We start from the raw sequence: 15,398 nt of genomic DNA on the forward strand, positions 1-15,398 counted from the left end.
CATGCATTCAGACATATTTGTAGAAAAAACACTGCAGAACCTTAATAGAAGGGAACTGTTAAAATCTTGCTGAATTTAATGTAATGTTAGCCTTGTCATTTAGGAAGTGGACCATTCACTTTCAAAATTTCCTTCTCAAAAATGTACAAATTGCAATTTCTTTTCCAGTAATACACGTAACACAGTAATTCAGCAGACCACATAACTTGTCTTGGAAATACTTCTACTTAGCCTGTGACTCTCTGTGGAGCTTTTACAGTGTCATTATCCCTCAGATATGGTACAGAAATAACTAAGATAATTTGTTCTCGTTAATGTCCTTAAAAACAATCATTCTTTCAGAGAAGTCTCTTTCTACTGAGGCAGAAGCAGGATGTGCTGCCTTAAAAAAAGAATTTCTTTAGAAAAACGCCTTGTGTATTATCTGCAACCACTCCACCAGAGGATGTACATACGTGAACAGAGAAAATTATATATGGCACATGCTCAGCTCACAAAAGAAAAGTTCTGTAAGTAGTGAAAACAGAATACCACAGTGCTCTGTGTATGTTAATTTCTCATACACATAGAATCACAGAATTGTTTGAGTTCAAAGGCACTTAAAAGGTAATCTAGTCCAACCCCCGTCCAATGAGCAGGGTGCTAGATCAGGGTGCTCAGAGCCCAATCCAGGCTGTCCTTGGATGTCTCCAGGGACAGTGCATCAACCACATCCCTGTACAACCTGTGCCAGTGCCTCAACATCCTCACTGTAAAAACCTTCCTTATATCCAGTCTAAATCTCACCTCTCTTGGTTGGAAACTGTTTCCCCTTGTCTTATCACCACAGACTCTGCTAAAGAGTCTCTCCCCTTCTATCTTGTAGCTCCCCTATACTGAGAGGCTGCTCTCAGGTCTCCTGAAGCCTTCTCATCTCCATGCTGCGCAGCCCCAGCTCTCTCAGCCTGTCCTCATGGGAGAGGTGTTCCATCCCTGGGATCAGTTTTGTGACCCTCCTCTGAATGCAATCCAACAGCTCCATGTCTCTTCTGTACTGACTCCACATTTGGATGCAGTGCTCCAGGTGGGGCCTCACCAGCCCAGAGCAGAGGGGCAGGATCACATCCCTTGCCCTGCTGGCCACATTTCTTTTGATGCAGCCCAGGATATGGTTGACTTTCTGGGCTGTGAGGGCACACTGCTGGCTCACGTCCAGCTTCCCATCCAGCAGTACATCCCCAGGTCTTTTTGGCAAGATGGTGCTCAATCCTTTCATCTCCCAGCTTGTACTGATAGTGGGGGTTGCCACAACCCAGGTTCAAGACCTTGCACTTGGATTTGCTGAACCTCATGAGGTTTTCCTGTGCCTGTGGATGGAGTCTGTTTGGATCTCTCTGAGTGGCATCCCATCCCTTGGGCATGTCAACTGCACCACACAGCTTGGTGTCATCTGCAGGTGTGCTGAGGGTGCACCTGGTCAATAGGAGTGCAATAGGGTGCACTCAGTCAAACAGGAATGTCAAATGCAATGCAATAATCAGAAGCAGAAATAAAGAAAAAGCCACAGCCAAAGGGAAAGGACTTTGTTATAAATCTCCTTTTTAATCTCCACTATTACTAAAATTTTAACAAAATGTTATTGTCAGTGTTTTTTGCCTATTTCAGGATTTTTATCCAGATTAAAAAGTTCAAGTTCACAAAAAAACATTGTTCTATTCGTCCTAAATCTGTATTGCATTGCAGACTCCAAAAACATCACCTTCATTGGAAGAAAACCTTAAAGGTCACACATCAGCTACTAATCTATATTAGAGGAAAGTAAGATGCTAATAAGGTCTTGTCCTCTGCTACACCAGTTCACCTAACTATAAAACAAAGTTCTTCCCAGAACAATTACCTTGTGGCATTGCAAGACTGTAGTTACTCTACAGAAATCCAGTTAGTAAATAAATCTATTGGAAACAGACATTTAAGACATTTAGTTACTATAAGATCTAACAGTTATTTCCATTTGATCAAGATGTAATTTGAGTAAATTAGCATTCCAGTAAAATGCTTTTTATGCCTAAGAAACCATACACAGAAGGAAAGCATATCAGATCTGTAATTCATAGTGCTAACAATGATGCCTTATTTTACATCAATTAAATAAATTACGCTGAGAAGTATTGAACTACTGAAGCACTGAAGTACCGAGGTATTGAAGTACTGAATTATTGAAGCACTTCTCCCAAGTGTGAACGTGGGAGAAGTATTCTGCTTGTAAGAACCAACTAGTACTTGATTTTTAGAAAGTCAAGTCTCATTCTCAGTTCCCTATAAGCCTTGCCACTTCTACAAGGGGCAGCTATAAAAGAAATCAAAATTGTTTGAGAATCTGTCACAAAGTACTATACCATACCAAGAGAAGTTACAGTCAGAAGTGGTGAAAACTAAACAGAAACATGCTTCATGTTTACCAAATGAACCACAAGATCTTCAAAAATATTTTTGAAAAAGGCAAAATCCGTAAGTCTATTATTAACCACTCCTGACCTCAAAGCAGAAAATATCAAGAGGTTTGTTTATATTTTTGTTAAGGAAAGAATTTTTCCAAGGGGTTATTTATTAGCTTTTGCTGTTAGTACCCTTCATTGTCTAATGTCTGTTAAAGAGTCAATCTCTGAAACAATTTTTACTCTAATGCAGTCCTAGGTTCGCAGCAGACTACCAAATTATGGAGGAAATAACTTTCCACGTATGCTACATATTCTGTTGAAGTATTAAAAAAGTGGTGTTCTTTCTTATTTTTTTTATTATTTTTAAGAAACTTGAAGTCATGATTCAAGATATTAGGTAAGTATGCATCTCCTAAAAATGGTATACTGCAGCCACTCTAAAGATGCAGGTTTACCATTAGGCTTCTATATGCAAGACTTAGATCTTGCAACTGATTGCAGCTAGTCAAAAGAAAACTCCAAAAGACCTTTTATGGCCTTTTTAGATTTTAAAGGACTGATTTTCTTGAAGATTTTGAAAGACGTTTCCATCTGCTACCCAGCGTGTAAATGTAAAATTACTATTTATGTCTAGTTTTAATCCGTCTTACACTACAATTCCTTGGTGAACAAAGAATTTCAACCTTAAATAAAAGACTTGTAACCTTGCAATACTTGTAATATTGCAAGACTTGTAACCTTGCAATATTACTATCCTTACAAGTACTATGGTTTTACTTTCTCCTGACGTAAAGAACATTCTGAACCCTTGAATCAAACACCAACTTCTCACACATACACTTGAAAACCCCCAGAATGACTGTCACTACTTAAGGAGAAAAGGCCAGTGTCTGAGTTAATATTAGATGGCATAGCTCCATTAAGGTCAAATTAAGCTTACTCAGTGTAGACCACCTTAGGGACAGTGAGAAAAAAAAAGCTCCTTAAGACAACCTGAAAAAAGGAGACAGTGGAAGTAAAGTCAGTCTTAAGTAAAAAGCTCTCACAGTGTACTGTGCACAGCTTTTTTTCTAGCTTAACCTCCTCAGCACCAAAAGTACTCTGATTTTTGCTGCATAAAGTATCCATCCATCCAGTTCTTCTTTAAGGATCGCTCTGTGTAGCAATACAATAGCATGAGGTTTTCTGCATGTGTAATTTTTGCTGTGGATTTTATTTTTGTTTGTTTTCCTTTGTGCAGCTGTATTGTCTCATACACCCTTCTTGTACACTCTATTTTCGATTATACTAATCAAACTAAGTTAACATCACAGCTCAGACAAATACCCTGATGGTTACACAGTATCACACCACTCAAGACTCTGCTTTTAGATTTATGATAGCTAATGAAACTAATTATTTACTGATGTATTTTCACATGATTTAAAAGTGCTTGCAACCCAACTGTAAGAAAATATATGAAATTTGTTAATAGATGAAATCATATAAGCATTATTTCAAAAATAAGTGCTTATATGATTCCATCAAATAAGCACTTATGAAAAATAAGAAACATAAGTCAGCAGGTAATAACAAAAACTAGCAATCCCAAATTCCTCATTCTCTTGCCTCAGCATAGTCTGGTCCAATCCAGATTCCCAATTCTGTATGCTGAACTAGAAAGCTGGAAAACAATATTAGTTGAGACTACCATTCACTTTGAATTAGAAGTTTTTTGCTTGTAGTAACAATCTAACAACAGAGTTTTCTGTTGCTATGCTTGATTGGAAACTGAGACAGAAGCAGGACTAAAACCATTTTGATGTCCTGCACAGGATAATCTACTAGCATGCAAAGGATGCATGATGAGAACCATTTTGTTACTATGACAAATGCTAAGGAGTCACCTGAAATTTTTAAGATCAACTTGAGGATTCTGATATTCCTGATCCTGTGTTCAAGAACAGACAGACAAACATGCTCTTTTTTGACGCCCACGTGCGTCATGTCCTGCCTGTAAAGGACTAACATATCATTTTCATAGCTGATGACAGTGACATGGATAAAGGGCAGAAGTTGCAGCAACACCAGAAACTGCAGTGATGGAAAAGAGAAAAAGGGCTAGTTAAAGAAAAGGGGGAGTTCTGTAGAAATGGAAGGAGTAGTAGGATGCACAGAATTTGAGAAATCAAAGCAAAAATTCACATATGCAGAAGCTAGAGAAGAGGGGCAAAAATAACCTGAGTGGTTCACATCATTTGAGTAATTACATTGGGTTTTCCAGGACAGTTTAATCTAAAGGTGGGGAAAAGGACATATCATAGTCTCATGTAAAGATGTGACAGATTGGTATTCTTGTAACACCAGGAGGAGCTGCAGCCCTTACTTCCCTTCATTAAAGTTTGAAAAGACCAATAAAATCATCAAGCCCAACCCTCAGCCCATAACCACCATGCCCACTAAACTCCATTAAACCATGTACCTCAGTGCCACACCTCCAAGGATGGTGACTCCACCACTTCACTAGGCAGCCTGTTCCAATGCTTGACCACTCTTTATGAGAAGAAATTTTTCCTAGAATCCAACCTGAACCTCCCGTGGTGCAGACTGAGGCCATTCCCTCTTGTTCTATCCTGGGAGAAAAGCTTGACCCCCACCCCACTACAGCCTCCTTTCAAGTAGCTATAGAGATCAACAAGGTTTCCTGAGCCTCCTCTTCTCTACATTAAACAATCCCACTTCTCTCAGCTGTTCTCCATAACATCTGTGCTCTAGACCCTTCACCAGTTTCATTGCCCATTTCTGGACATGCTCCAGGGCCTCAAAAGTCCTGCAGCGTTAGGCCCCAAACTGAACACAGCACTCAAAGTCTCACCAGTGCCACATACAGAGGGACGATCACTATACTAGTTCTACTGCAATAGTTCTGACCACACTATTTCTGATGCAAGCCAGGATGCCTCAGCTCAGCAATCCGCCTGTCCAGATCCCTCTGTAGGGCCTTCCTACCTTCAAGCAGATCAACACTTCCTTCCAACCTGCTGTCATCTTCAAACTTATTGCCCTCATTCAGATCATCAACAAAGTTAATAAACAGGGACAACTCCAATACCGACCCCAGGGAGAACACCACTAGAACACCACTAAACCATCTGCCAGCTGGGTTTAATTTCATTCACCACCATTCTCTGGGCCTGGCCATACAGGCAGTTTTTTACCCAGTGAAGAATACACCTGTCCAAGCCATGGGCTGCTGGCTTCTCCAGGAGAATACTGTGGGAGGCAGAGTTAAAGTCTTTGTTAAAGTCTAGATAGATTTCCTTCGTCCACCAGGCAGGTCAATTGGTCATAGAAGGAGATGATCGTGTTGGTCTCTTGGTGTCTGCATCTATTGTATTCATACATGAAGCCACACCACAAATTTGTTATTTACTTATTGTTATTTTGGTTTGGAAAGCAAATCACAATGTTAAGTGAATAATCATTTACTACTGCAATTTAAATGAAGAAACAGAAAGTATGTATATCACATTACTTTACATTTTCATGTTGAGATATGTTTATTAAGGGAAGCTAATGTCAACAAGCACTTTAATTCAGTACATGTCTGAGTATTTGACACCACATTTGGAGTACAAGACAGATAGGAACTCACTAAAACAAGTCCAGCAGAACACTGGGAAGATGATCAAGGGACTGGTGCATCCAGCACCTGAGGCTTATTTCAATGTATATAAACATCTTATTTCAGTGTATAAAAACAGCTGAATGGAGGGAGCAAGAAGACAAAGTCTGACTCCTCTAAATGAGAGAAGAACAGGCAACAGGCACACCTTGAAACACATCGTTCCTGTGAAGGTGATTCAACACAGGCACAGGTTGCCTAGAGAGGTTGTAAAGTCTTCATTCAAGGCAATATTCAACAGTTAAGCAAAATAGATCCCAAACAATCAGATGTAGTTGTCCCTAGATTAGCTTGGATGATTTCCAGAGTTTCTCTTGCAACATCAACACTCTCTAATAAATATTGAACTGTATTAATTTAGATGGACAATTACTATTTCACTAGCATATACACTTACAAGAAAGTAGAGAATTAATTCTGTGAATACATTATTTTCACTCATTTCTAAAAAAAAACCACAAGAATCTCAATGACAAAGCATGCAAAAAAAGAATTATTTTCTCTTTTTGTTATGCCACAGTAAATTAAAAAAAACATAGTGACTTTGATTTTTCATAATAATTGCATACAGGCAGGACACTGAGTGACGTTAAGTGTACACCAACCAGCTTTTATGGAGATGCAAGCTCAACATGTTTTTACTAATGTTTTCAGTTTGGGTTCACTTTCTTAAGTTGTCTGTTTTAATATACTGTCCAATAAAGTAATTTACAATAAAGTATAAGACGTTGTTAGAAATCTAAACATGACTGTTTTCAATACTTCAAGCACTTAGCTCACTTTATGCAGTTCACTGGAAAGGACAAACTTTCCTCCTCATTGGAAAGGCTTGGTCTCCCCATATAAGTTCTAGAACCCTGTGCAAATAGTCTCACTTTAACCAAATGATCAACTTCTGTCATTATTTTAGGAACTATAAAAATTGTCTTGCTTATAACAAAAACCACTATAGTGCAAGTAAGGATGTCCTACTCTGCTTCTACCTTGGAGCAATTCACTGAACGATCTGTGAGCACACCATGCTAAGAAGAATATAATACCATCATGGATGAAAGACTACGATAATTACTGCATTACTATCCAAAAAGACTTGAGGAGAAAAAAAAAAAAGAGAAAAAAGAAAGGTGTTTTAACATCGGACAATTTTTCAGATTACTGGGAAAAAAAAATCTACAATGAAATCTGGAAGGGATTCAACACCAGTGCCCTCAGTTTTCATGATGCGATGTGGCACATGCTGCATGAAACAATGGATGGATGAATTTGTTAACCTTTAAAGACATATGAACATACCATTATTTTTGTGAAAGCAGCAACTGACAGTACTGCTTCTATAATTTCTTGTCACCACTGCAATCAGTTGTAGTACAGTAATTGCAGACTCAACAGGAACGCCAATGGCTCAGCCACCCACCCAGCCCACCCCAAGCACCCAACGTGTGCACAGCAGCCAGAGGGATGCTGCAGGATTTTCTCAGCTCTTTCACAAGTAGCAGAATAAAACAGAGACTCATGTAAGTACAGTGTCATGGTTTTATGGATTTGTTATCGGTATTCCACACCATAACATCCAGTAGAGTACTTGGAGTTAAAGAGCTGATGCTCCAGTTCCACGGACTGCTGATTTTCTGCGTACCTGGTTCTCAGAAGAAGAACTACATGTCCCAGAGGACTTTTCACTATTCTGTTTCAGATTTCTGTTCAGAGGGAAAGATAAAACTGTTCACAAGTCATGGGACGCTCCTCTCTCCTTTTGCTGCTTGCCTGCAGTGCGTGCTCCCTAGCCATCTTGCCCTCTACATTACAGTAAGGCCTTTGGTTTTGGACACTCTCTCATTCTATCTGATTTATGAGCTTCAATTCCAATTATATTCTATTATATTGTGTTATCTTGCATTTTTGAATCTTATCTAGTAAATCAGTTTTCCTCCTCGGATCGTTGCTGCCGTTTTGTTTTTAGGCCCATCTCCCTACCATTTTTTCCCTTTTTTCCCCTTCCCCCTTTTCTGGGGTGTGGGTTCGTGGGTCCCCCCACCCCATTAGTCATGGAATTGGGCCAAACTGGCCCACAAACCATTGACATATAGATAAGACAGCTGGTATTACCTTCACTTAACCTGCTGCTGCCGCCACTGCAGGTTATTTGACAAGGACAGCAGCACGTATGCAAAATAGACACCTTTGCTCTGTCTGTCTCACTACAATAATCCCCATGAATATTTCAGTATGGCAACACCCAAACATGATATGCGTGAGTTACTTGTGAGGCTTCTCACCATTCACTTCACTTTCCTTCCAAAGAACTATAAGCCACCAACATTTTGCAGTTCTAAATGAAATTAAAACTAGAAGAGGAAAGTGATGCAGTTCACAAAGATACTGTGAATTAGGCACTAAGGGAAAGTACTCTTTAAACTCAAGGACATGCACATTTCTCCCCCACTTCCCCCATAAGGAGAATAAATTTGTTGAGTATGAAGTGACTGAGAGCAGTAACTTGGCTGTAAGCTCTTGACTCAGAAGTGGGAAGAGTGTTCCAGAACTTATTCCAGCATGTGAGTAATGGGAACAGAAGTATTGTTTCATTTTCAGAGGCAAATGGCAAAAGTCTGCAAAATGTCAATGACAGTACTCAACCGAAGCACTATTTTTGCATGACACATTTATATATGTGTGTATATATATATATATGTGGCAGCAACTGATTCTTCTGAATCTTGAACTTCTAATAAAAATGAAGAAGCCTGAAATTAAATACTGCTTCCCCAAAACTTGTTTTTGTTCCTGCTGAAGTCAGTGTCAAAAGCCTGCCTGCAACAGACCAGACTTCCTGCCTCACTACTTTTGTTTTCTGTATCATGGTCAGTAGTGCACAGATTGGATGAAATTCACATTTCAGCACAAAGATACATGTTTTCACTGTGGTACTGTTTTTATTTGAAAACTGAATTTATATATGCTCTATTTAGCTCATGGTTGCACAATACCCATTACTATCAGGAGCTTAGTATTGCATAAAGGGAACGAAGTAGCTGACATGAGTGTTTAGGAAAACAAAACAGCTAGCACAAATTGACAGCATGCCCTCTGTCAAGCCTCTTGATATTAATAAGCAGTGCTCTATATTTATGCTGGTTATTCCTTTCATTGTGTTACACAATAGCTTATTGGTAGCTTTGATTACATACACAAAGCAACTTCACCCAGTGCCAAATCATCTTGTCAGGTCCTGGCAAGCTTAAAACACTTTTTAAGTTAGATAGTTACCTTTTAGCACTATTAACTTTATTGATACTATTTACATAAGAATCTGACTTCAAAAAGCCTGCGCTCCTCTATTATGTGTAACTGCAGAAATGCTTCACAGAACACAAGAAAAGAAAGGAAAGGAAAATTATGATTCATTTACCTGCAGTGAGTATTTATGGCCCCGTCTGGACCCCTGAGCAGATCACAGCAAAGCTGTGTGCAGTGCTTTCTTTACATAATGAATCTTACTCTGTACTTACAGTAAACATCCAGGTAGGGTTCATGGCTGCATCTGTCACCAAAGACTGCAATGAGAAATCAGAAAAGGAGTCTGATGCTGAAAAGAGAAGCAAGGTTTGGAATAGGCAGTGCCAAATGACCGAAGGTGCTTTGGTCCTGGTCTATGAACTGGACCATAATCCCAGCTACAGACATAGAAATACCAAGAGAGCTTCAATGTGTCCCATAGATACTGCCCCATGCAGAGCAGGTATCTACTGGAGGAGGGTGCACTCCAAAAGGAACATTTAAGAGTGTCCAGAAACTGTATTTAAGAAGGGCATTTTCCGGATTTCTAATCATAGGAAGAAACACACTTAACAACCCCTGCCTTTGGCTTCCACAAAAAAAAAAAAAAAAAAAAAAAAAAAAAAAAAAAAGTAGCACCATGACAAAACATAAATGGCTGTTTATGTTTATGAGAGTGGATAGTGACAGGACAAGGGGGAATGGTTTTAAACTGAGACAGGGGAGGTTTAGGTTGGATATTAGGAGGAAGTTTTTCATACAGAGGGTGGTGACACACTGGAACAGGTGGCCCAAGGAGGTTGTGGATGCCCCATCCCTGGAGGCATTCAAGGCCAGGCTGGATGTGACTCTGCACAGCCTGATCTGGTGGCTGGCGACCCTGCACACAGCAGGGGGTTTGAAACCAGATGATCATTGTGGTCCTTTTCAACCCAGGCCATTCTATGATTTTATGATATGATTCTATGACACCTGTAGAGATCCAAAAGAAGAGATGAAGCAGGGATGAACCTCAAAAGAAGGAAGGGATTGAAGTACTTTGCCACTGATCTGCCTACCCCCAGGCATCTATGCAGTATGTTCCCTACCTATGGGTAACTCCTCCCATGTGATGCTACAATATGAACCCAACGCCTTTTTCGTGACACTGCTTATATTTCTGCCTGCACATCAGAGATACTGAGATAGCACTGACTGTCACTGCTCTAACCCTCTTGCTGGATGCACTCTGCAGCTTTCTAGATTCCCAAAGAACATGCAACAACCTGAACTGCCTTACTGCCATTTAGAACATCAGCTAAAACTAGAAAGGAATGGAAAACACTGGTGCAATATGCTCAATATAGACGAGATGTAGTACTGCAGATCTTGCAGGAGGTGGATGTTACCTATACCTCCAAACGTCTAAAAACATTATGACTGGCCTGATTATGGAAACAGGTCATCTACCCCTGCAACAAACTTTGTGTGCCTTTCTGGTTTTGTTTTTTCATCTGCTAGTTCCATCATCATTTGGAAAACGTTGACTGTTAAGTCATGCCCAAGTTTTATATATCACATATTTATGGCAAATAAAAGCAGCAGTTAAGCGAGGGAGGATTATTCATTCATTCCTTCAGCAAGACATTTTGGAAGGATTTAGAGCTGAGGAGGTAGCCTAAGAGAGACTGGAAATTTACTGGTGTGTGTGCAATGCCTATTTGGGCTTCTGCTTCTCCTGAACCTCCATTCTGGATTATCCTAAACGTTGTCAATAGCTACACAGCTGCTTCCCTTTGATAAAAGACTGGAGCACATTTAGCCACTTAAAAGCTATGCAAAAGTTTCACACATAACTTCCAGAAATTTGTTTTAAGTGACGAGTTTTTACTACAATTAGAAGTATTTACCCAGTTACTTAGGGAATATTTCATTAATGTAAACAAACAAGTACAAGGCTCCAAAATTGTCTAACATTATACAACGTGAAAGCAGCGAAGACTTAAAAATGAGGATCTCCATGCCCTGCCATCCAAGCACATAAGCACACCCCTATGCACAATGCTTCTCAAGTCAGTCAAGAGAACTAGGGCTACACTGTGCATTCTGCATTTAAAATACTTCAGACTAGCACAGTCCTCCAGTTTCCCGTAGAGCTCATCACCTCATTACAGAGGTAGTTGACGGGTAAATTTTACTTGCAAAGCAACACTTAGTAACAATCATCTTTCTAAACCTACTGCAGAGAAAAAAGGTCTTTTATCCAATACTCTGGGGAAGGTTTCACAACTTAATTTTGCAATAGCCTGGACTCAAGAAATATTCAGGATTACTCAATCCTTTGGCACTCCTTTGATTTTTCTTTGGAATATTCATCAAATAATGACTACTCAAATCCGTTTAGAATAGCAATCCCTTCCAGCACAAAGCCACATCTCACTGTTGGTACACACACTTTTAGCAGGAAGACACAAGTGGCTGAGCCTCCTGTTAGCTGCACCCTAGCCAGGAGCACAGGCCATCGGTGAACTCAAAGTCTGCACTTGGATCACCCCACCCAACCTGCCTCCCAGTCACCCCTTCTCCAACCCTGGGCTCTGTGCTCCCCTTGGACCTCAGCAGACCAAAGATAAGGAGAGAAGTGGGAGATGTTCTGCTTCCAAGACACATGGAGCTCCTGGCACATGCTTGTTTTAATACACATGGTTTTCTTGTGTTTTTACTGAAAACATATAAAATGGGTTTAACAGCCCATCTTCTCCCTAATTTTTCACCGCTTGCCCCTGTTAGAACACAAAAGCTGTTACAGCATCCATTAAAAGATGCTTTGGAACAAAGGATGGACACAAAAACATTAATGTAAGTAAACTATAGAAAGCTAAATGTAAGAATATTTAGCATTTAATGTGTCTGCTGAGCCAAACCGTTAAAAAGCTATCCATTTAGAAGCAAGAAAACCACAATATTTGACAGTATTTTTAATATAAGACTTTACAAATGGATGCTGAAGGATACTATGAGAAAATATCCAGTCTGCCTCAATACCTAAACTGCTATAATAAATACCATGTAATAAATAAGTAAATTATTGGTAATTAAGAGTAACAAGGAGGTATACACAGAGAAAAAAAAAGTAATGTTCCGTAAGTGACAAATTTTCAGTATTAAGAGTAAACATTACCACAATTGAGCCCCCCCCCCCCCCCCCCCCAAAAAAAAAAAAGAAAAAGACAAGGAAAAAAATAACCCTCATAACCTTCCACTAATGCAGAATGTAAATCTTTTTTATTGTAACAGCGATATAAACAGAATGTTCTCAGAATGCTATACACCCAGTGCAGGGGAAAAAAAAAACAAACAAACACAGGAACAACAGAAAAAGGAGCACAAAAGCCTGACTGCAGCAAACAGACAGCAAAGATAAAGAGTAGTCAAAACATTTTTGGAAAAACACAGTCTGGAGTGAAATGGGAAAGTGCAAACTTACACCCTCCGGTTTAACGCCTGGCATGGTCCTACAAGAAGGAGCCACTGACCAAGGACAGATACACTTCTGAGCATAATACAGCAAAACTGACCTGTTGGACCAGCGCCCTCCGTGCTTTAATGAAACACCTGTCTGTGCATCCTACCATCCATGAGAAAGCATGATTATAAGATCAGTTATCTCACTTTCACATTAAGAGGTATACATTGCAGATGCATCAAGAGGGCTTGTACAGATTTTAGTCCCTACTACAAAAGGCAAACAACCTGAAGTGCTCATATGGCAAACTTCTCTCAACTTTTCAAAGCGAATGCAAAGCATATCTAACACAGTTATAATGCTGTGAAATAGCAGGTAACTGCATATCAACCCTCACTTGTCAGAGTATCATAGATATCATCTTTGTAAGATATTTAAAGAAAATCATTACTGAGGAACTCACGTGTGATTATGAACAGGAGTTCACAACCCTATTTAAAACTACATATATGTATGTGCTCTCAAAACAGGTGTTTTTGCAACCCTATCACCTTTCAGCGCACACACCGTGCTTCATAAATGGAGTTACGGCACCATTCTCCTACAACTTCCTTTTTACATTTCAGTTCTGTTCGGGAAAATAAGTTCTACACAAGCCATTTCCCCACCAAGCAGAGTTAGATCCCATTCTCTTTGACAAACGCAGTCAGCCAGAATAGACCCGTTTGCTTAGATAAAACATGCCACAGTAAATGACGACACCTGACCTCCACCAACAGAGATCTTGTTTGCTCGCTAGAGGAAAGCTGGGAGTATGCTGTGCAGAGAATGATTTACATTCACAGGACATCCTTTCCAGGTCCTGAAAAATGTGCTTCTGCACCAACAGGAGCCAGTTTGCTCTATCAGTCTGTGAACATTTGCAGAGCAGTCCTACAAACATTGTTTGCTTCCACTCTAAAATATCCAAACCAAAGCAAAAGAAGCATTAGACAGTTGTATTTTAAGGAAGAGAGAAACCGTGTTTCCTTAAAATCTGGAGTTGTGAGTGCTAATGCCCAGCAGCTCTGAGCAGTGTGTTGATGCACACATCAACCTCATACAGAGCACTGGGTGAATTTCAGACTGCCTACGATGGCCAAAGCCTGTTGTATAAAACTTGTTGACAATGTTGTTAAAACAGAAAACTAATATTTGATAGCAAAAGACACAGCCTCTCAAAAATGTCAAATCCAGGATTATAAAGCAATGCACTGAGATCCTGGATTTGAACTCGGAGCATAATCCAACCATCTGTCGACCAGTTGTGTTGCAAAATCAAGACAACAAACAGGAGTTTTTCTTCAGCTACAGCATTTCCCAGCTCCCGCAGTCACCGCACTCCGCCTGCGGATTAACGGAACAGAGGTGACACCCGCCACCAGCAATAGGAAGACAGCGAAGGCGATCCTGCCCGGCCTCGGAGCAGCCTGAAGAGGCAGGTAGGCAGGCTCCGTCCGTCGCGCCGCTGCGCCAAGCCGGGAAGGGACGCGCGTCCGGACTGCGGGACCCCCGGCCCTCACCAGCACCGGAGAGGGCGAGAGGCGCGGAGCCCTGAGAAAAGCGCCCGTCCGCCGAACCGCAGGGCGAACCCCTCGGCGCCGCCGGGCTCCATCCGCGCCGCCCGTCCCGGAGCGCCGCGCGCCGCAGGCAGACGCAGCCCCCCCGCCTCGGGGCACGGCCCCGCGCGCAGCCCGGCCACCAGTTGCTGGGACCACCGCGCCGAAGTGGCGGAAGGAGCGGAGGCGGCAGCGGAGCCCCGATGGGAGCGGGACACCCGGCCCGCGGGCGGGGATGCTCGACCCCGGGGGGCAGACCGGGGGCCGGCCACGAAGCTCTCCGCTCCTGGCGCTTCTCACCTCCTTAAGTTCCTTGGCCACGTCTTTCAGGTCCCCCAGGACTAATTCCAAATCCTCCACGATTATCTTGATCTGCTCCTTCACCTTCGCTTTGGAGGCTGCCGGCGGCCCCTCGGACGGCGACGAGGAAGAGGATGCGGTCCCCTTGGACTGGGCGGACATCCTTCGGGGCAGCCCGGCGCGGCCAAGGTAGGGGGGGCACGCAGGTCAGGCGAGCCGCCCGGCCGCGTCCCTCCGCTTCCCAGAGCTGCCGCAGCCGCCGCCGCCGCCGCCCGCCCGCCCGCGCATCGCGCTCCGCCGGGGGCGCCGCGTTGCGCCGCGCTCCGCCGGGCGGCCGCGCTGTGCAGCTGCCATCGGCTCCCGGGAGCGGCGCGGGGCTCAGCTGCAACCCGCCGCGCCTGCGCCTCGCCCCTCCCTCGCCGCCTCCCGGCCCCGGCCCCGCTCGCTCCGCTCCGAGTCCGGAGAGGGAGCGGGGGAGGAGCGCCCGCCGCGTCACCCCCGCCGCGTCTCCCCCGCCGCGCTCCCGGAGCGGGAGAGGCTGCCGGCTGCTCCGGAAGAGGCGCTCCTTCCCCCGTCACTGCCCGGAGTGCGCGTTGCTACATCAGCCGGCGGGCGCGGGGCAAAAGGGATGCGCGCTCCGGAACCGCTGGAAAGAGAGGTCTGTTCGGAGCAGCGCCCCGCGGGGAAGCGCCTCTCAC

The 15,398-nt window shown here is 42.6% G+C and overlaps 1 protein-coding gene across 2 annotated transcripts in view; it reads right to left on the bottom strand.

Annotated features, from left to right (window-relative positions):
• The window catches only part of PRR16 (proline rich 16), a 148,569-nt gene extending 133,605 nt beyond the window's left edge, over window positions 1-14,964 (bottom strand). For both annotated transcript variants that reach the window (XM_004949621.5, XM_001232592.7), the window contains exon 1: window positions 14,701-14,964. In XM_004949621.5, coding sequence (XP_004949678.1) covers window positions 14,701-14,862 — 162 coding nt within the window. In that variant the 5' untranslated portion in view covers window positions 14,863-14,964. The remainder of the gene's footprint in view (window positions 1-14,700) is intronic.
• Window positions 14,965-15,398: the final 434 nt, after the last annotated feature.

This window comes from Gallus gallus, chromosome Z (assembly GCF_016699485.2).
Source record: "Gallus gallus isolate bGalGal1 chromosome Z, bGalGal1.mat.broiler.GRCg7b, whole genome shotgun sequence".
In the NCBI taxonomy this organism is placed as follows: Eukaryota; Metazoa; Chordata; class Aves; order Galliformes; family Phasianidae; genus Gallus; species Gallus gallus.